Here is a 19278-nt window from a genome sequence, read left to right on the forward strand (position 1 = left end):
CCTCTTCAGATTCTGTGTCTCCCTCTCTCTCTGCCCCTCCCCAACTCATGCTCTGTCTCCGTCTCAGAAATAAATGAACATTATAAAAAAAAATTTTTTTTTAAAGTAGCATCTTCTACCTCTTAAAACTAAAAAGTTCTAGTTACCTTATGTTTTAATCATGAAAGTACTGAGGGGCGCCTGGGCATCATGATCTCACGGTTGGTGAGTTCGAGCCCCACAGGGCTGTACTGACAGCTCAGAGCCTGGAGCCTGCTTTGAATTCTGACTCCCTTTCTCTGCTCCTCCCCCTCGCTCGCGCTCTCTCTCTCGCACTTTCTCTCTCAAAAATAAACATTAAAAAGATTTTTTTAGTGTATTAATAGGCTAGTGACAGAGCAGTGATAATAGGACCTTATTTGCCCACTGCTGTATTACCAGAAACTGGATTCTCTTTGATTGGCAGGTGATAGGGCCTTGCTATTTATACTGAACAAATTCCCAAGTTAACAGTAATCAATGATACTGTAATGGCTATTAATGACATTTGAAATAGCAAGGAGATTCACGAACACACTCAATGACAGGTTTGGAAAACCAATTATTTTCATTAAACACCCTGCACTTAAACTCTGAATAACCAGTTTTTGCCAGGAAGTTGTTAAAATGAGGCATGGCTGAAAACTGTCATTGGGCTCTTCTGTTGCGTGCATGTGTCTCACTGAAATTTCCTACTGATAACCACGCTGGTTATAATGAAAGGTCTCTAAAAGATTTGGGAAATTAACAGAAATTATGCCAGGCAGGAATGGATTCCTGGAATTTTAGAAGCCCTGAACTAAAGGTCAGACCTGGGTTCAAGTCCCTGTGCTACTGCTCAGCAGCAGCCATGTGGCCTCGAGCATATCTGAAAATGAGACTGTCCCCTAATTTTTGAAAGGGGCTGATCATCTGCTCTCGCCCCCATCACAGCTCCATCGCAAAAATCTGATGACAACAGTGAAGATGCTATTGAAGCTTCTGAAAGTAGCTAGAGATGCTGCCGGAGGCCCGAAAGCCTTCGCCTTTTTTTTTTTTTTCATGGATCAAACCCCCCCATACCCTAATCTCTTTCAGAGCCCCACCAACAGAAGGAAAGAGGAGCTCCTTTAGACCAGGTGATGCAGTGAAGGTTATGATGTCCTAATTCTTAGCTGTCAACATCAATTACTAAGCAGGGTGATCTACACAGTGTCCTTCGTTGGGAACTCCTCTGGCCCCATCTCTCTCCTATGTTTAATGACAAAGGACCTCTGGTCTCTTCGAACCCTCACTCTTCCCACCCCAGAGAGCACCAATCAACACAAACTGCTACATTTTATTTTCTTTTGCACGTAATGAGAACATTCTACTGATAAAGCAGTTCCAGAACAATTAGTGTTCATTAATCAAGAAGTAAATGAGATCAGAAGGCAAACTTTTCATTTTTTCCCAAACATATACTGCAAATTTCACAGAAAAGTTCTAACAACGCATGCAACACGGGCTGGTTTCAACATACAGACAGCCCAAGCAAAAATGGGGAGTACTGAAGATCCACACGGGTCAGATCAGGAGCAGAGCTCCAGGACACTGGAGTCTACCCAGCCAGTCATTAACCCTGCCCTGCCATACACACTGGCCCTGTGAAGTTCACTGCCCTCTTGTCAGATTCATATCTGAGCAGTTGTTTCCTCCCACGGTCCAGGCTCATCATTTCCTCCCATCCCACACACAATGTGGGATGATCCACACACAAAAGTCCAGGCAGCTCCAAACCTACTCTCCCAGCTGCGTTTCAGGTGGCATCTCCACAAACCAGGCTCCAGCTCAAATTCTGTACAAGAAGTTCCCGTTACTGTCAAAGAACTCTCGCCCCCTCTGGACTACTTTGCTGCTGAAGTTCTGGTCACCTGGGTCCTGCCCCTTCAACTCTTCCAGCTTCTTGGCAGTTGGCAATCCATCACCGTCAGCTCGTCTAGAACCCGCACGATCGCTGGTGGAGCACTTCTGCAGCTCTTGCCCGTGACCTAGATCTGCAACAGGCACAGAGTGCTCCCGCTGCGGATCCTGGATTCCTTTATCCCCTCCCTTCTGTCTCCTTGGTGTACTGTGAGTGTTCGATTCTATCACTTTCAAAGCTGTGCTGTGACCCCAGCCTTTGAATGAGGTTTCATCTGCTGGCATCAACGAAGAGCCTGATCCAGAGTGGCTCGCGGAGAGCGGCTTCAAGGAATCCTGAGAACCTGGGAGCTGCCTGAACGAGAGGGCAAGCCCGGGTTTCTTAAGGACTTTTTGATCCTGCTTCAGTTTCTGCTCCAATGTGGGTACGAACTTGCTCTTTAAAACCCTCCGGATCACATGAGTGCTGACACCAAAGCCTTCAGCTAATCTGGGAACTGACCAGGACTCTGCAAATTCTTTATGCAAATATCTACGGGAAAAAGAAGCAGGTTTTCAAGTTGTGAAAAAGTCTGCTATCAGAGTACCTAACTGACAATACTAGTTGTATTTGTGTGAAAAGAAGAGGGCTTGGAAAAAGCGTGAACACAGTCTCTATTTTGTGCCACCAAATGGCCATGTTCCGTTCCCATACACCGACAGCAACACCCAACCACTCTTAGGTCACTTTTATTTCACAAGAACTAAACTCCTCCCAATGTGTACCAGGCCCCAGTTAGATCCTGGGGATGCACGAATACTGTCCTTCCTTTCAGAGTACATACAATCTGGTGGTGGAGACAGATATATTAACATACAACACTACTGTGGTAAGGCATAGCAGAGAATGCTGTGAGAGCACCCAGAGGACCCAGGAACAGGCTATCACAACATTTGCCGGGTGGCTCAGGAATTGCTTCAGAAGTCCCTCTAAAAGGCCTAAAAGGATGAAGAGGAGTAAGGATGAAGCTGGCAGAAAGAAGAGAAAGAAGAGATCAAAGGTATTTTTTTTTTTTAAACGTTTCTTTTTGAGAGAGAAAGGCAGACAGAGCACGAGCAGGGAACGAGTGGGGAAGGGGCAGAGAGAGAGGGAGACACAGAATCCAAAGCAGGCTCCACGCTCTGAGCTGTCAGCACAGAGCCTGGCACAGGGCTTGAACTCATGAACCATGAAATCATGACCTGAGCTGAAATCAGACGCTTAACCGACTGAGCCACCCAGGTGTCCCCTCAAAGGTATTTTTTTTTAAGTCTTATTTATTTAAGTAACCTCTACACCCAATGTGCGGCTTGAACTCACAAACCCTGAAATCAAGAGTCGTACTCTTTTCTGACCAAGCCAGCCAGGCGCCCCTCAAAGGTACTGATGGTAGGGAGAGCAGCACGTAAAATGCAAAACAGCACATCACCATTGTTGGCAACAGCTCAACTTGTCTAACAGTGAGGGCAGAAGCAAGATGATGTCATGCTTCCGAGTCTGAAGTTTATCCCAAATCAACAGTGAATCAAGGGAGGATTTTTTTTTTTTTTAAGTGGGTATATTCAAAAATAGCAGAAGGCGGGGGCACCCGGGTGGCTCAGTCGGTTAAGCGTCCGACTCCTGATTTCAGTTCAGGTCATGATCTCCTGGTTCATGGGTTCGAGCCCCATGGCAGGCTCTGTGCTGACAGTGCGGAGCCTACTTGGGATTCTCTCTGTCCCTGTCTCTGCCCCTTCCCCGCTTACGCACATGTTCTCTCAAAAATAAATAAATGAACGTTAAAAACAAAAAGAATTAAAAAAAAAACAGCAAAAGAATTGCCATTCAGGACATCCAAGCTATGGCAAACCACAAGCAGATCCAGGAAGGAGTTTAAGCAGTGGAATGCCATGAGCAGCTTTTCCTTTTTTAAGCTCAATCTAGGGGGTAGTTTTCAGTGGCAACACTAGAAATGGAAGGATCAGCCAAGAGGCTTTCATGGTAATCTCGGCAGTCTGAACTGAGGCAGCCGCAATGAAAGCAGAGAAGGAAGAGAGTTGAGGAATATTTTAGGAAGGCCAAACGGAAGAACTTGGTAAGGACTAAATAACTGGAGGTAGAAGTAGGCAGAGATTCCAGATTTCAGTTTGAGTGTTTGGTGGGAACATTCCGGGGTACGGGGAAAACAGGAACAAAGGGAAATTGCCAGGGAACAACAATAAATTCTCTCTTGTTGAGTTTGCGATTATGTTCAGTTTGAAGAACCTACGTGACACTCAAACAGAGATGGGCTAGCGCACAGTTGAAGATATACAAGTCAAAAGATAAACACAGACGGGAGACGACAGACTTGGAAGTCACAAGCCAAGACCAATGGTGGCTGAAGCCACGCGAGTGGCTGGCTTTAGGCAGGGAAATATGGGGAGATAAAATGACCAAGGACACAACTCTAAGGGTACCCCAGGAAGGAAACTGAGAAAAGGAGTCCTAGAAAGAGAAGTGAGTAGTACCGTGGTCAAGGGAAGAAAGAATCTCAAGAAAGCAGACTACAGGGTCACGCGCTGCAAAAAAACGTTAGGGAGGCTAGAGACTGGAATGGCAGGAATGCCTAGCACTGAGGAAGTCACTGATAAGATTTGTGGACAATAGTTTCATTGTTGTAACAAAACAACAAAGGGTAGGCAGCCAAAGAACAAACCGGTGAGGGAGAACCTTAAGTTGACGGTAGGTCTCTGGGGAATTAGATACATCTAAGACTTAGTGCACACAGAGGATGGGTCCTAGACAAATGAAGGGCTACCACTTCCCCTGGGATGTAAATAAGGGTATTAACATCGAGCAAGGAAAATAAGGAGGAAGGCTAAGAAGCTTTAAAGGGCTCTAGGGGTGCCCGGGTGGCTCACTCAATTAGGCACCCGACTTCACCTCAGGTATGATCTGAGTTCGAGCCCCACATCGGGCTGGCTCTCTGCTGTCAGCACAGATCCTCTGTTGCCCGCCACCTCCCCCTTCAAGCTCTCTCTCTCTCTCAAAAATAAAGAAACATTTAAAGAGCTCTTAATTAATGGCCAATTTTTTCTCTGAAGTAAAAGGACGTTTATTAGCCACAGAAGGGGAGGTGACAGGAAGATGTGCAAGAGCAGTTGTTCCAGAAAGGAAAGGAAGTGGACATGAGAGAAGTACTACAGGCTCACAAAATCTCCTTGCTCTATAGAATCCCCTTCATTCTAAGTGTCTGTCTCAGAGTCACTCTGATGGGAATGGGAAATGACACACAACTTACAGAAGGCAACTTAGCAATATTCATCAAAAGGCAAATCCATGTGTCCTTCCACGCAGCAACTCTACTTCTGGGAATGTACACAACAAATACACGTGGAAGGTATGTGGAACGAGGTGTACACGAAGTTACTCATCTGTGATAGCAAGTGAATGCAAACAACCGAAGCACACTTCATAAAAGACTGGTTAACTGAATTATGATTTGCTGGGGCGCCTGGATGCCTCGGCCAGTAGGGCATGCAACTCTTGATCTCAGGGTCCCGAGTGTGAGCCCTACGTTGGGCAGAAAGATTACTTAAAATTAAAAACAAAAATTACGATTTACTATTACTTCTTCAAAAAGGAGCTTTGTCTTCTGAAGAGGAAAGATCTATGAAATATGTGAAAAGGGGCACCTGGCTGGCTGGGCCAATGGATCATGAGACTCTTAAGCTCTGGGTTGTGAGTGCAAGTGCCGTGTTGAGTGTAAAAATTATGTGAAAATAATATCTTAAAAAAAAAAAACAAAACCAAAAACTATATGAAAAAAGAAACGTGTACAACAGTATTTACAGTATTCTACTGTTTGTGCTTAAGAAAATAAAAGTAGGGGCACCTGGGTGGCTCAGTTGGTTAGGCGACCGACTTTGGCTCAGGTCGTGATCTCATGGTTTGTGAGTTCGAGCCCCATGTTGGGCTCTGTGCTGACAGCTCAGAGCCTGGAGCCTGCTTCGGATTCTGTGTCTCCCCCTCTCTCTGTCCCCTCCCCTGCTCACACTCTGTGCCTCTCTGTCTCTCAATAATAAATAAACGTTAAAAAAAAATTTTTTTTAAAACATGCAAAAAAAAAAAAAAGAAAAGAAAAGTTAATCTACACTCATAGTCGCTTGCATTTGCTTAAGGAAACCTGAAAAAAGGCACAAAAATTCATTAAAAATAGTCTCACTGAAGACTGGGAGGGATTAAAACTTCTCCATGTGTACAAATAGTGTTCTAATTTTGAACTATATGCCACGCATTGTTATTCAAAACAAACTTAAAACTTAAAAAGGGATCTAAGATTTTAATGATATGGGTTTGCTCTTCCGAAAAACGTACATAACCTTGTAAGTCCCCATCCCTGACATTAGCTTAAGAACGTCATGACAACTATTTTGAAGTTAAAGGCTGTGAGGTCTACGGCTTACTATTCTAAAATTTCAGCAAAAACGAACCGTGTCCTCATGTTAAAAACTACTAAATTTAGATGACGGGCTTATGCAAATTTATCTATTCTCCTTTTCATTTAGAAAACTTAAAATGATAAGAAGTAAACTATTACAGTGATTCTCACCGGATCTGCTCCATGGCTTCCCACGTCAGGGTCCTGGGCGGGGCACCCGGCGCCTCCATTTGTCTCCGAATTTTCTGGAATCGGGCGGCTTTTTTCTGTTGTTTCAGGGTGCTGGGGGAGAGAACCAATGGCAGAAGCCAAGCGAGGGAGCAAAACGGGTGGCTGAAGAGCCTCGCGCTACATCACAGGCCCAGCCCTCTTCTCTTTGTTTGCAAGGGAAACCAGGCCACGTCTGTAACCTCCCCAGATAATCCCTAAAACAGCCCGTAAGCCTGCCGAACTTTCTAAAAGGGTGATGAAACACGTCACTGGTGAAGAAACCTGCCGTCCCCAAGGAGCCGCACACCTGCCCCTGCGCCCCCTAACAACGGGTAAGAAACAAGGGCTGCGGCGGATGCGGCGCTACAACGCCCGGCTCCAAGGGGGCGCGAAGCCCTGCTTCAGGCTGAGGGCCCGGGAAGCAGCCGGTACCTCTCCACCTCCTGCAGCTCCCGCTCCTCCGGCTCCCAGTCGGAATCGGGGTCTGGCTCCCGGCCGAGCGTGCCCGGGTCTACCATCCCCCGGGTCGCGAAACCACAGCGAGCCACGGCAGCACGAACACGCAAGCCCAGCAAAAGGTTCAGAGCTACCGCCATGTCGACAAAAACAGCCCGGGACAGTCCGACAGGGGCAGAGAGACCGGAAGTCTGCGGGCGGGGCCGGAAGTGGAAGGGCGCGGCGAAAGCCAGGATGGTCGGTGCGTGGTTTCCGCTTCCGGCTGAGGGTGCGTTAGCTGGGATTGAACCTGCTTGCGGTTCACCCTTCCGGAGAGAAACAGTGGCGAGCGTTTACCCTGGAACGCAAGGGCCGGAATGAGCTAGAGAACGCTCCTGGAAAACGCCATAAACTTTAATAAAAAGTCGGAGCCATTTGCCAAGAGCCACCCCTCCGCCCCAATGGCTGCCCAGGCCGGCCTGTCTCCGCCACGGCAGGGGGAAGGGCGTCTCCTTGGCGGTCGTCCGATGGCGACTGCCCCGTGCCTTGGGCACTCGGCTCCTCTGGGAAGGGGGCCCCTTGTCTCCAGGATGACCTCCAGCCCCGGGCTGCACCCAGCGTTCAGACCCATCTCCTAGCGATAAATCCAGGCTAAGGTTTGAAGGGCGGAGATGCCGGCCCTGGCTCCTCTTCATCTTTTAGTCTTTACGGATCTGGAAATAGTCTTAGGGTATTGAGGAATTCTTGATATCTTTGTGTTTTGCCTTGTTCAAGCAGGGTTCCTGGCCAGGACTTTTCAGACTGAAGCCTGGTGGCAGTTTTTCATTTAGCGAAGATTGAAGGCCCACTGCGCCTTCGGAAACTTGAGGGGGTTCTCCAGGAGAGGTGGAGTGCTGGGCTTCCGTCCTGCATTTACCGGTGGCGGCTGATGTCAAGGAGTGGAGTGCTGCATCAGGGGCGTAGAGGCAGGGCAGAGAGCGAGATCCTGGGCCTTGGGTGCCTTGGGTGCCTTGGGTGCACTGTGTTCGGTGTCTACCACCGAGGGCAAGGTGCAATGAGTCCATGAGCTACTTGCCACTCTTTCCGGTTGCAGAAGATAGCCCTGCTTTGGGGTTAAAGAAGATGGCACTGATCCTGCCAGGGTTCTGTTGATGGCTTCTAGCCTTCTGCTGGCTTGGCCTTCTGCAGGGGAAACATGGGTCCCCCTGAGTTGGTATTCACAGGAGGTTCACTCCCTCTTTACCAACTGTCACCCAATTACCAACACAGAAGAATGGCATCCCTTGCTTCCCTCCAGCATCTTTGCCACACTGTATTGTAATTGTTTACTTGTCTGTTTCCCTGTTGTGTTTGTTGAGTGCTAGGACTGTACTGCCATTTCTCCCAGGGTCCGGTATGTAGGAGGAGGTAATGGGTCCACTACCCATCCCATTCCCACACTGGTGGAAGTGCCCTGTGCTGTTATTGGGACTGTCCCAGCTGTAATGGTTGCCAGTGGGAATTTACACAAGTCAGAGTGACCAGAGCTAGTTTTGCGTACTTACGGCTACTGAGCCTGACTCTGGCACTGGGAAAACAGTGCCTTCCCGATGCTTTCATTGACAACGAAGAGGGGCCGATGGCTGCTCGATCTCCAATCCAGTTGAAGTTCTTGGGCTGTAGATGGCACCAGGAATGATGTGGAATTGCAGCCTTCATGCTTGGCTGTGGCCCTAAGATCCTGGGGATCAGTTCGTGGGGCCGAACTGGATGCAGGAAGTGAGGAGGGCCCTGCTCTTTGGTGGCCCCTCTCAGGAGGACCAGTGGGACCAGACTCACAGATTGCAGTTCTTGACTGCCCAGCCCGTCCTGGTGAAATCTAGGCTAGAGGAGAAGAGCAGCCCCTTACCACACTTCTTGTGAGGCTGGATGGACTGGAGGAAGAACATAGGTAACCGAAACGTCTCTTCTAGGCCGTGGCCGCTATTTAACCAATTACTCCTTGGGGGCTCAGCAAACACAAGACCCAACAGGCTTGACACCTGCCCAGGGAACAGTGAATGTGGCAGCTGTTCTCTTGGCCCAAGTCTGTTTGCTTATCTCCCGTTAGAGCCACAGCACTGGCAGGGCTAGAGAGAGATTACACAGAAGCCACTGAGGGTGGTGGCCTTCTTATTCGTCAGGCATGAGTGTGGGGTTATTGCAAGGCTGGAATAAAGAGAACACATCTCTCGCGAGTAGGTCAGGAGCTGCACTTTGCCGGATGTCATTACTAAACACCAGGGAGCGTGGGAGCAAATGCAAAAGCAACCAAGAGCCCCCTTCCCAGCGCCCAGCAGGAGCTGCTCTCCCAGGCTCCGAGCCTGCCAGACACCATCACGTTAGCCTTCTGGGCCGCGGCCACCCCTGTGTGCCGGCGCAGCCCTTGTTCCCTGGTTCTGCGAGATGCCGCGCAGGGACCCTCACCCGATACTCGTGAAGCCTTCTGTGGCCCCGGTGGCTGGGGTGCAGCATGTGGCTGAGTTGCTCTATGATACCGAGGCTTCGGATGAGATTCTCCCTTTGTAGCAGGGCCTTCATCCGCTCCAGCTCCTCCTCTTCCACGATTTCTTGAGGATGCATGGTATCCACGTGTACGGGGAGCAGCTGCGAGGTACATGAGGGCTGAACGCAAGATCTCCGAGAGCGAGTCCCAAACCATCGACGGCGATGGCTGCGGGACTCCTGCCTGCTCTGCCTCTGTGCATTCCCTGACCCTAGTGGAAGGTCCCCTTTGCTGTCCGTTCTCTTCCCCCCGCCCCCAGCCCCCGTTCCGCGAGGTCAGATCCAACGTATTCATTAGGAACTCCTCTCCCTCTCCCTCCCTTCTCTAGACCCAACCTATTTCCTGTTGAAAGGCAAGAGCTACCAAAACCCGGGCACCTCTTTCTCCTGGTTCCGGTTCCTGTAAGCCAAGTAGGCGGGAAGTCCCCGGAGCCCGGCCCTGCACCCGCTCTTCTCTCCCGCTGATTCACCCTGGTTCTGGTCCCGGCCCTCCTTCCGCCTCTTACTTCCTGAGGTCTCCTGCTGTTCCTGCTTAAGGCGGATCTCTTCCAGTTGCTGTCTGACAAGACACAGCAGTTTCAGACACTGGAGAGATTATGCTGGGGGGAAGCAGGGTGAGGGGAAGTGGGGATGGGGGAGTGGGAAATCAGACCTGTCTGGGAGGCAGACAAGAGAAGAATGAGGGGGGAAATGGGAATCCTCCTATATGGAGTTACTGAGTCTGAAAGAATTTATGACTCCATTCCTCTTGGCTCAAGTGTCTGGCTTCCTCTCTACCCTGCTGGCGAGCAGTTCAGCTTCAGGATATGCCCCCGCCCCCCAAGTGGACAGAGGACAAGGCAAGGCAAAGTACCTGGCACACTCCTCTCTAGCCTTGGAAGCAGCAGTCTCCTGGAAGAGGGAGCCGTTGTGCTTGAAGAAAGGTGCGTACTTGTCCGTGTTAGGCCCAGGATAGATCCGCCGGTACCCGCCGAGGTGGGAGTCCTCATGGCGCTCCTGGTCCAGTATCGCTGCGTGTGACAGTTCAGTTTGTTCTCGCCTAGGGAAACCAAGCTCCAGAGTGAGTCGGGAGGGCTCTGAGAATGTTCAGTGGGGAAAAGAAGGCCGGCCAAGGCTTTGAGAACCTTCTGTTAGCTTCACGGCCTTTCTGGCCTCTGCCCATGTAGTGAGGGCTGCGAAGGCCCTCTGGCCAATCCCGCTTGTGTGTAGCCACGGAAATCTGGGCTTGACTTCCAGAAATCTGGTTTTCATCTTAAGTGCAAGCTAGCACTCCAAGTTCTCACAGTCTTTTAGGTTTCTGATCATAGAGTAATCTATGTTAATTACAGAAAAATGTAGAAGAGCAAAAAGGAGATAAAACCTCCCATAATCTTACTGTGCAGTTAGCATATTGCTCATGAGCATGGACTCAGGGGCGGGACCCCCGAGTCTGAATCCTGGCTTTGGCACCGACTACCTTCCTTTCTGGTTTCTGACAAAAATGGGATCATACAACCTTGCTAAATGGCTTCCTAGTAGTCACGTGGTTCTGTGGTTGTACTTTCATTTATGAAGTCCAGTAGTTGTGAACCCTTTTCCCCACTGAAAGACATCCCTCATGATATAATAGGCACATGTGCAGCCCCACTGTGGGAAGAGCCAGCATATTTCCAGTAACAGTCCTGCTTCCCCTCCATTCACACATGAGAGGGCCTACTATGTGCCAGGCCCTCAGGATATCCTAGCAAACCAAATACACACGGGCCTGCATATCGCAACCCAGGTGGGGAAGAGCACTGTAACAGGAATGCTTCCAATTCCACTCCATTTGTATGTGTTACTAACATTAATTTAGTATCGGCAGCAAATCACCGTGTTGGTAACCCATCTTATAATTAAAACAACAGTGGGTGAAAGATGCTGATTGAAATAACCTCTTATTGTTGCATGACTAGACTGTTTTCTGTTTCATTATTATAACCTGTCTAGAGGACCTTTGTTAAAAACAAAAACAAGGGGCCCCTGGGTGGTTCAGCTGGTGGAGCGCCTGACTTCCACGCAGGTCGTGATCTCGTGGTTCGTGGGTTAGAGCCGGCTCGGTTCGTGGGTTAGAGTCGCATCCTTGCTGACAGCAGCGAGCCTGCTTCGGATCCTCTGTCTCCCCCCGCCCCCCCCCCCCCGTCTGCCCCTTCCCCGCTCACCCTCTGTCTCTCTCGCTCTCAGAAATAAACATTAAAAAACAAAACCAAAAACAAACGGCCAATCAAACCGCAAAGAGCTTCTTATGAGCTAATAGAAAATAGCTCTAAGCTGTGTTGCTACACGTAGTAGAGAGAGTGTGAAGGTTACACTACTGCCTAGGTAGGTAAAGGGAGAAAAGCATCTGTATAAGTTATTTCTACAGGTATATATTATACGCACACCTATGTATGTGTGCGTGCATTAACTGCTAAAGCATACACATGGCATAGGTTGGCTCCTCGGGGGGAAACTGAGTAGCCGGAGAACAGGAAGGGATTCTTCACAGGATCTTTTGAATTTCCAGCATACTATCTGTGATACATAAATGCGTCATCTGCGCCAAAAAACCCACAGTTGTGCTTCACAGCTAATCCTTACCCCCAGACCCTCTTAGCCACCTACAGGAGCACTTTTCACATCAGGAAAGTAATGACAAAGAAGACAGACACGTGGCCCACCTGGCTTCTCGTGGCTGCTGGTGGCCCTGGAAAAGCCGCTCCTTGACTCGCCGCTTGTCCTCCTCTATCACCTTCCTTTTGTCACAGCCCCGGAGGTTGACAAGGGTCATGGCATCACAGAGAAGTGCGTCCTTCACTTCGCGATCAAGGCGGGAGTCAGTGGTGAAGCTCGGGGAGTGGTTTACCTGCCAGGAGGAGTCATCATCCCACCCTTCCTACACTGCCTGAGCACGTGTGGCCTCGGGCAGGCCGGACTGGACAGTCCAGGCAAGACATCCCCCTCCAGAGGCCTCGGCCGAGGAGGCTGGATGTTCTGACTTCCAAGGCCACGGGACCCTGCCACAGAGATCCCTCCGGTACACAGGCTGCTGAGAGCAAACCAGACAGCCTGACTCTACGGATACAGTGTCCCTAAAGACAAAAAGGTTCCATGGGGGAACACTTGGGATCCAACTCCTGGATCCCTACGGTGGAGGCCAGAGATCGCTAGGCTTGGACTCAGCAGGTCAAGAGTGTAGACGCCTACTGCCTTCTGCCATTCCTTCCCACCCCAGGGCCGCCATGTCCCCCATTCTCTGTTGCACCACCTGACTGCACTCCTAGCCCAGGCGTCCTGCTCAGGGAGGCCTCAGGCCGCGGGTTTTGCAAAGCCCAGAAGATCATCCTCACCTCCAGCAGCCAGGGTTTCAGCTTGTGGTCCAGCAAGATGTCAAAACCAAGGATCTCAAAACAGGCACATGTACCTCCGCTCAGATGGTGGGGGAAACAGGTGCGGTAGTTGTGGCGAAGAACAGAATGGGCTGAGATGATGGTTTTGACGATGATGTCCTCGATGTGCCCCCACAGCTCTCGGGGGTCGTAGCCGTGTTCTCGCAGCAAGGCGTTGAGCGTCGACAGCTTCCTGTGAGGCCCAGTGCTCAGAGGAGGACCAGTTTCTACACCACTGGGGCCAGGCCGAGGGCAAGAGGCTCCCTATGGCTAACCCTAATTCTGTGCCTAGATTCCTGACACTTCAAAGGGTTCCTGGCAGCTTGGAGCCCGGCTTGGTCCTCAGGGTGGGGGCAGGGCTGCATTTAGAGGTCAAGCACAGGACAGGGGTCTGTGAAGGTGGTTTTCCTGAGCGATCGGCCTCCCAAGAGCCAGCTCAGTTTCAGGGGCTGCTGAGACTATAAGGCTAAGGCACAACCAGAGCCGGGAGTACCTTTTACTGCCCGCAGCGTCGTCTCGGACAAAGTTCTCGTTGTGTTTGTTGATGGCATAGTTGGTCAGATGCATGCAGACATCATCCTGGGAAGAGAGTGGCCCCGCGGCGCTCAGACTGCTTCCCCGAAGCACTCCTCTCCAGCCCTTCCTTGCCTTTTCTACGACCTTCCCCTCCCCGGGACAAGGGCTCCTCGGCGGCCCTCTTCACCTAAGAACTGTCCTGTGAGCTCATAGGGAAGGGCGTGGGCCGGCATCCTCCAGGGAGGACCTTTCAGCGGTCACCACCCACCGAATGCTCTCCTCCCAGCCACGGGGTTAGGGTGCTCGCTGGTTCCATTGCTTGTTCATGGGTGACGACAACAAGCCTTTCTACCTGGTCCGCACAGAACCTCAGCACTGAGGAGAAGAGGGCGCCGCCCTGTCCCCCCCACCCCCCAGGGCCACCGTCTGGCCCCTTACCAGGTTGCTGTTGTTGGGCTCCGCGTAGGGCATCGTGGCGAAGCGGGCCAGGCCCTCCTCGTACATGAAAATCCGAAGAGGGTCACAGGATGTGATGAGGACATAGATTCGCATATCGAACTTGAAGCCGTCAATGAGGAAGGGCTGAAAGCACGCAAACCCGCCGGGGAAGAATACTTCTGAAGCGCTCATTCTATACCACACGCCGTTTGAAGTGTTTCGGATGCACAACCGGCTTGATTGTCGTAATAACCATATACAGCATAAAGTAGTTACTGTTATTTTTCCCATTCAACAAATGATGACATTGAGTCACGGAAAGGGTAAGAAATTGCCCAAGATTTGGGGCACCTGGGTGGCTCAGTCCTTTAAGCGACTGACTCCTGGTTTGGGCTCAGGTCATGATCTCGCGGTTTGTGAGTTCGAGCCCCAAATCGGCTCTGCACGGGGGGCAGAGAACCTGCTTGGGACCTCTGTCTCTGTCTCTGTCTCTGTCTCTGCTCCTCCCCCACTCATGCTCACTCTCTCTCTCCCTCTCCCTCAAAATAAGTAAACTTAAAAAAAAAAAAAAAAAAGAGGGGCGCCTGGATGGCTCAGTCCATTGAGCATCCAACTTCAGCTCAGGTCGTGATTCCATGGTTCATGGGTTCGAGCCCCGCATCTAGCTCTGTGCAGTTGGCTCGGAGCCTGGAGCCTGCTTCAGATTCTGTGTCTCCCTCTCTGCCCCCGCCCCTCGAGCTCTGTCTCTCTCTGTCTCTCTCTCAAAAATAAACAAACATTAAAGACATTAAAAAAAAAAAAATTGTCCAAGATCACATATGTAAGAAATGGAAAAACTCAGATTCAGACCGAGGCAGGCTGGCTCTGAACCACGGCTCTGATAAGAGGAAATAGGAAGTAGGAGCCGAAGCCTGGCTTCCCCCTCTGGCAGTGGGAGAGATGAGGCCGGGGCAGGACCCTGGCAGTCCGGAGGCGTCCTTCACCTTGGAGATGTACTGCTGGCAGATCATGTGCTCTCCTGGCTTGATCTCCCGGGGACTTCGGGTGATGAAGATGCCGCGTCCCTGACAGCCGCTGTCCGGCTTGCAGATGTAAGTGCGGGTTTTTCGCTGACGACCGTAGGACTGGAAGTCCCCGTAGCTGTGTGCAGAGGGGGGCTGGTCAGAAGGTTTCTGCACGTGGCAGCTGTCCCAGGGCCCCGGTGGGGTTCTGCTCTCCTGTCCGTGCTCTTCCTGGAGCGTCCGTCTCCCACCTACTTTTCTGTGACCAGCTGAAACCTTCTAGGTGACAAGGCCAGCGTCTGGAGGGAAGTGAGATGGCGAAACCTTTCCTCCCCCAGCACATCAGCCCCGGGGGCCGGGCTCACTCACTCTGCAGGGAGGCACCAGGTGCGGGGGAAGATGTTGTACTCCGTGGGATAGAGTTTCTGCATGCGGTTGAGGTTCCGAGCCAGCAGATCTTTGCGGCAGATTTCCGTCATGCCAGGGAAGTGGTTGATTTTCTGTAACAGAGCCAGGTGGTGACCTACCCCCACGAGCAGAGTGAGTGGCAGCCCCTGGGGTCTGGGGCACACCAGGAGGACTGGGAAGGTCAAGGCAGAAGTCACAGAGGAGGAAAACACTATACCTAATACCCTAAGGGAGAAAAGGAAGGTTCCCTAAGGCAGGTGAGAACCTCCTCCTTGGCCTCTCCCAAAACACATGTCCACACGGAGGTCGGGAGACGAGGGGCAGTGAGAAGGACTCGCCAGGACTTCGAGTCTTCTAGCCACCTTCTAACATGCCCCAGGCCACCAACAACTGGTCCTGTAAGGATAACTGGGGCATGGGAGCATAAGCCAACGAGAAACCATTTTCCAAGAGAGAAAAGGAAATCGAGAATGAGTCCCAGGGAGCGCCGGGTCATGGAGCCCCCAGGGTATGACGTTTCCAGGGTGACCTGCTGGAAGCCCGGTGCTGGGAGGCAGAATCTCCCATAGGTTCTGGGCTCTCTCACTGGCTTTACCACACCCTAGCTGCACGAACTTAGTACTTCTGAGCCTTGGTGTCCTCTTAACAAGAGAGTATCTGCCACTCGGTGTTCTTTTTGAGGATTTAATTGTGGTAAGAACATAAAAGCAGATAACACAGGGTCTGACGTACAGTGAGCCCTCAATGAGCGCTGTTAACTGTGCCTGTTTTACAGCCGCCACCTGCATGTCCCTTTTTTTTTTAATATTTATTTTTAAGAGAGAGACAGAGACGAGTGGGGTGGGGGTGCAAAGAGAGAGGGGGAGAACGTAGAATCTGAAGTAGGCTCCAGGCTCTGAGCTGTCGGCACAGAGCCCGACGCGGGGTTTGAACTCAGGGACCACGAGATCATGACCTGAGCCTAAGTCGGACGCTTCACCGACTGAGTCACCCAGGCACCCTTTTTTTTTTTTTTTAATGTTTATTTATTTTGAGAGAGAAAGAGAGTGAGAATGGGGAGGGGCAGAGAGAGAGAGAGCAAGAGAGAGAATCCCAAGCACAGAGCCCAACACGGGGCTCAACCCCACGAACGAGGAGATCACGACCTGGGCCAAAATCAAGAGTTGGATGCTCAAGTGACTGAGCCACCCGGACGCCCCACGCCGACTCTCAATGGATGCGGATGCGGGACTGAGCTGTTTAGAAGCCAGCTCACTCAGCTGCCCCTGCGGTTAGTGCTGAAGCTGCCTTCCAGCCTTCCCCTCAGGTGGGCTCACGGGCCCTGGAGGGGGTCAGCTGGGCACAGATGCTTCCAGGCGAGCAGTGCCCAGCATATACCTCCTTCCTATGATAGAAGCTCCAGGAACCCAAGAGGAGAGTTTTTCCAGTGGAGCAGAAGCCCCTAGCCGCGGTCTTTCCTGCTCTGCCCAGAGGGACAACTACAAAGGGTGTGGCGCGTTGGGCGCCTGAGCAGAAGGGCGGGAGTAACCATTCAGGGCCGCAGCCCCTTGGGGCTCTTGGGTCAGGAGATTGTACCTGAAACCTCTTCATGTCCATGACTCGTTCAAGTGAGACAGAGCAGTCCGTCCAGTACACAGTCCACTCTTCATCCTCCCCCACCTCCTTTAGGCCACACATTTGAGCTGCCCGACGCACTGTGGAGAGACGGAGGTCAGCGGGGCCAGCCTGGCCACTGGCAGTGAGTCTCGGGAGGGCAGCTGGCTCGGATAACTTGACCAGAGAGTGGACTGGAGATGAGGTGGTTCTTACCTCCACTCCGCAGTTTAATTACCATGTGACAATTCCAAGTTCATGAAGCTGTCAAGGCCCTTCCAAAATCTGTGATGGAGAAAACTAGAGCCTGGCTCTCTACTCCCGTCAACCCTCTCTCTCAATTAGGATGGTTTCTGACCTGCAGAGCTGACCCTCTCTCCGTAGGGGTCACATCTCACACTGTGGGTGGCCCCTTGCATAGATGACGGTGGAGATAAGAGGAGATGGAGAGATGGCTGACCCAGCTGGTGATTTTTTTCTTTTAATTCCACCCAGAATCTTCCTTGGAAAAAAACTCTATTAGCCTGTTCTCATCTCAACTCTGGTAAAATCTGGGAAGGGTGGGGGCAATGGTGACTTCCGGTCACTTTTTTTTCTTGTTAGCTAACTGTGGAGATTCCCACCCTAACCCCAAGACGAACTGGAACAGAGATGTCTCAGCTGCTAGTAGCTCAGCCCAGGTTGTAGGCCAGCCTAACGAGATCCAGGGGCTGAGAGCCCGACGGGGGGACCATTCCCAGAGTCAAAGCTGCAGGTGCCCTCTTATGCGCAGTGTTGTGAGTGAGTGAACCGGGTGCTTACCGCTCTCATACTTGCAGTTGGTCAGGTTGATGGCCAGGGGTCTGGAATGAAGGAAGAGTAGAAATCAGGCAGAGTGGGATGAAGGACAGACCCTGGGCTGCCAGGCACCCGGAGGAAGAGACACCCAACACATCTACAATGCAGTTCGTTTTCTCTAAAAGCCACGGAAGACCAGGATGATAGAGACATGCTAAGTCTGCAAACCAAGCCAGCTCAAATGGTTCTGGATTTTGTGTTTTTCTCGTTCCAGAAGGTTAATGATGTTCCTGTATCCCCTGTCCTCTTTCGCAGATTAAAGGGAAGACCCCGACTGCTGAAGGGAGGCTGGGGGTGACTCTCTTCTGGAGCCAGGCAGGTGGCGGGGGTGGAGGGGGGTGTCGTCCAGGGACCCGTTACCTGTGTTTCCGCCTTCTCTTTCTCCTTCTAACTTCTAAGTCATCTGAGTCAGTTGGGGCTATGATTTTCTTTGGAATTTTCTTGGCTACAACAGATAAGGGAACTCCATCCCCAAATTCCTTATAGTCAGCCTTTGGAAGTTCCTGCTGAGAAGAGTTAGAAGGGATGGTAGCTTCCTCTTTAACACACTCCTCCCCAGAGTCCTCTTCTTCAACGTAGTCTTCCTCTGATTCACTGGTCTTACAGGTATCTGGCTCCATCCTCTTAGATTCTGAGGGGAGGGGGTGAGAGTGAAATATATGTCAGAACTTCCTTCCTCCAGGCCGTGCAGGAGTCACAAAAAGCCCCTTCGTGTTATAAGGGAACTTTGCTGCCCCTTCAGAACAGGACAATCCCAGTGCAGAATGCGATGTGTTCCTAGTAGGTAATGGAGGCTTGGGGTGGGGGTGGGGATGGGGGAAATGCCTGTGAGATGCTGGATTCCCCGACAAGCCCTGATCATCCAAGATCACTACTCCATAAAAACACATTGGGTTGCAAGTAGAAGCTGGACAGAGCTGGCAGGGATCATGACCATGGCTTTTTTATTTCTGGGAAGGGGGATGGCTGGGCCCTGGAGCGGACCTTCAATTTTAAAATAGAGCTAAAAACCAAAGGTCCCCTAAGCCGGCCCTTTCCCTGTTCCGTGACTCGGTTTCTCCGTGTGTGCACACTGGGGCCAGGCCCTCGATGGCTAAGTCCCCTTGGGCTCTGACGGCGGAGCGGGAGCCCCTGGCGGACACCGCCCACCCGGGGTTTCGAGGACAGCGGAGGGGCTGCCGGGTCCACCCCTAGCTGCCCGAGGCTGGACTCAGCTGGTCGCTCATGTCAGCCCTTCGCGCGACACCTGCTCCTTCCCGGGCGTCGCTGGGCCTCCGGGACCGCCTCCTTGCTCCACAGGACTGGCAGCCTCCGCCGATCGCGAGGGGGAGCCCGCTCCCCTCCCACCCCGGGGTTCGCTCCTAGCTGGGAGATCCCGGCGGCGGCGCCTCCTGGAGCTAGCCAGCAGCCGCCGCCGCCGTCGCCATGGACACGGGAGCGGTCCCCATTGGAGCGGCGTTCTGGGGGCGGGGCCTTCCCGGGAACCACACCCATTTGGGCGCCCGCCGAGGCCATCTTGCTCCCCCGCGCCGAAAGCCTGTCGCCGGCGCTGGCGGGGGAGGTGCGGGCCGCCTGCGGCCTCGGGGGGCCCGGCCTCCGCGACCGCCGATG

At 51.8% G+C, this 19278-nt stretch overlaps 2 protein-coding genes across 5 annotated transcripts; both read right to left on the bottom strand.

Annotated features, from left to right (window-relative positions):
* Positions 1–1322: 1322 nt before the first annotated feature.
* On the bottom strand, positions 1323–7185 carry NGRN (neugrin, neurite outgrowth associated). The gene is made up of 3 exons (XM_015061964.3): positions 6963–7185; positions 6492–6602; positions 1323–2431 (listed from the first exon to the last, which is right to left on the bottom strand). Exons 1-3 carry the CDS (start codon positions 7124–7126, stop codon positions 1828–1830), a joined length of 879 nt encoding a protein of 292 aa, XP_014917450.2. The 5' UTR covers positions 7127–7185; the 3' UTR covers positions 1323–1827.
* A 176-nt stretch (positions 7186–7361) lies between these two features.
* TTLL13 (tubulin tyrosine ligase like 13) lies at positions 7362–19077 on the bottom strand. Of its 4 annotated transcripts, none has more exons than XM_027068097.2 (15): positions 18914–19077; positions 18028–18298; positions 17632–17672; positions 16813–16931; positions 15199–15329; positions 14812–14968; positions 13829–13972; positions 13368–13453; positions 12836–13067; positions 12167–12351; positions 10342–10527; positions 9867–10047; positions 9411–9590; positions 8510–8828; positions 7362–8147 (listed from the first exon to the last, which is right to left on the bottom strand). In XM_027068097.2, exons 2-15 carry the CDS (start codon positions 18285–18287, stop codon positions 7897–7899), a joined length of 2472 nt encoding a protein of 823 aa, XP_026923898.1. In that variant the 5' UTR covers positions 18288–18298; positions 18914–19077; the 3' UTR covers positions 7362–7896. The 4 variants fall into 4 exon arrangements, with proteins under 4 accessions (XP_026923898.1, XP_026923899.1, XP_014917449.2 ...); XM_027068098.2 differs by having other exon boundaries at positions 18883–19077; XM_015061963.3 differs by having other exon boundaries at positions 18817–19077.
* Positions 19078–19278: the final 201 nt, after the last annotated feature.

This window comes from Acinonyx jubatus, chromosome B3 (genome assembly GCF_027475565.1).
Source record: "Acinonyx jubatus isolate Ajub_Pintada_27869175 chromosome B3, VMU_Ajub_asm_v1.0, whole genome shotgun sequence".
Taxonomy (NCBI): Eukaryota; Metazoa; Chordata; class Mammalia; order Carnivora; family Felidae; genus Acinonyx; species Acinonyx jubatus.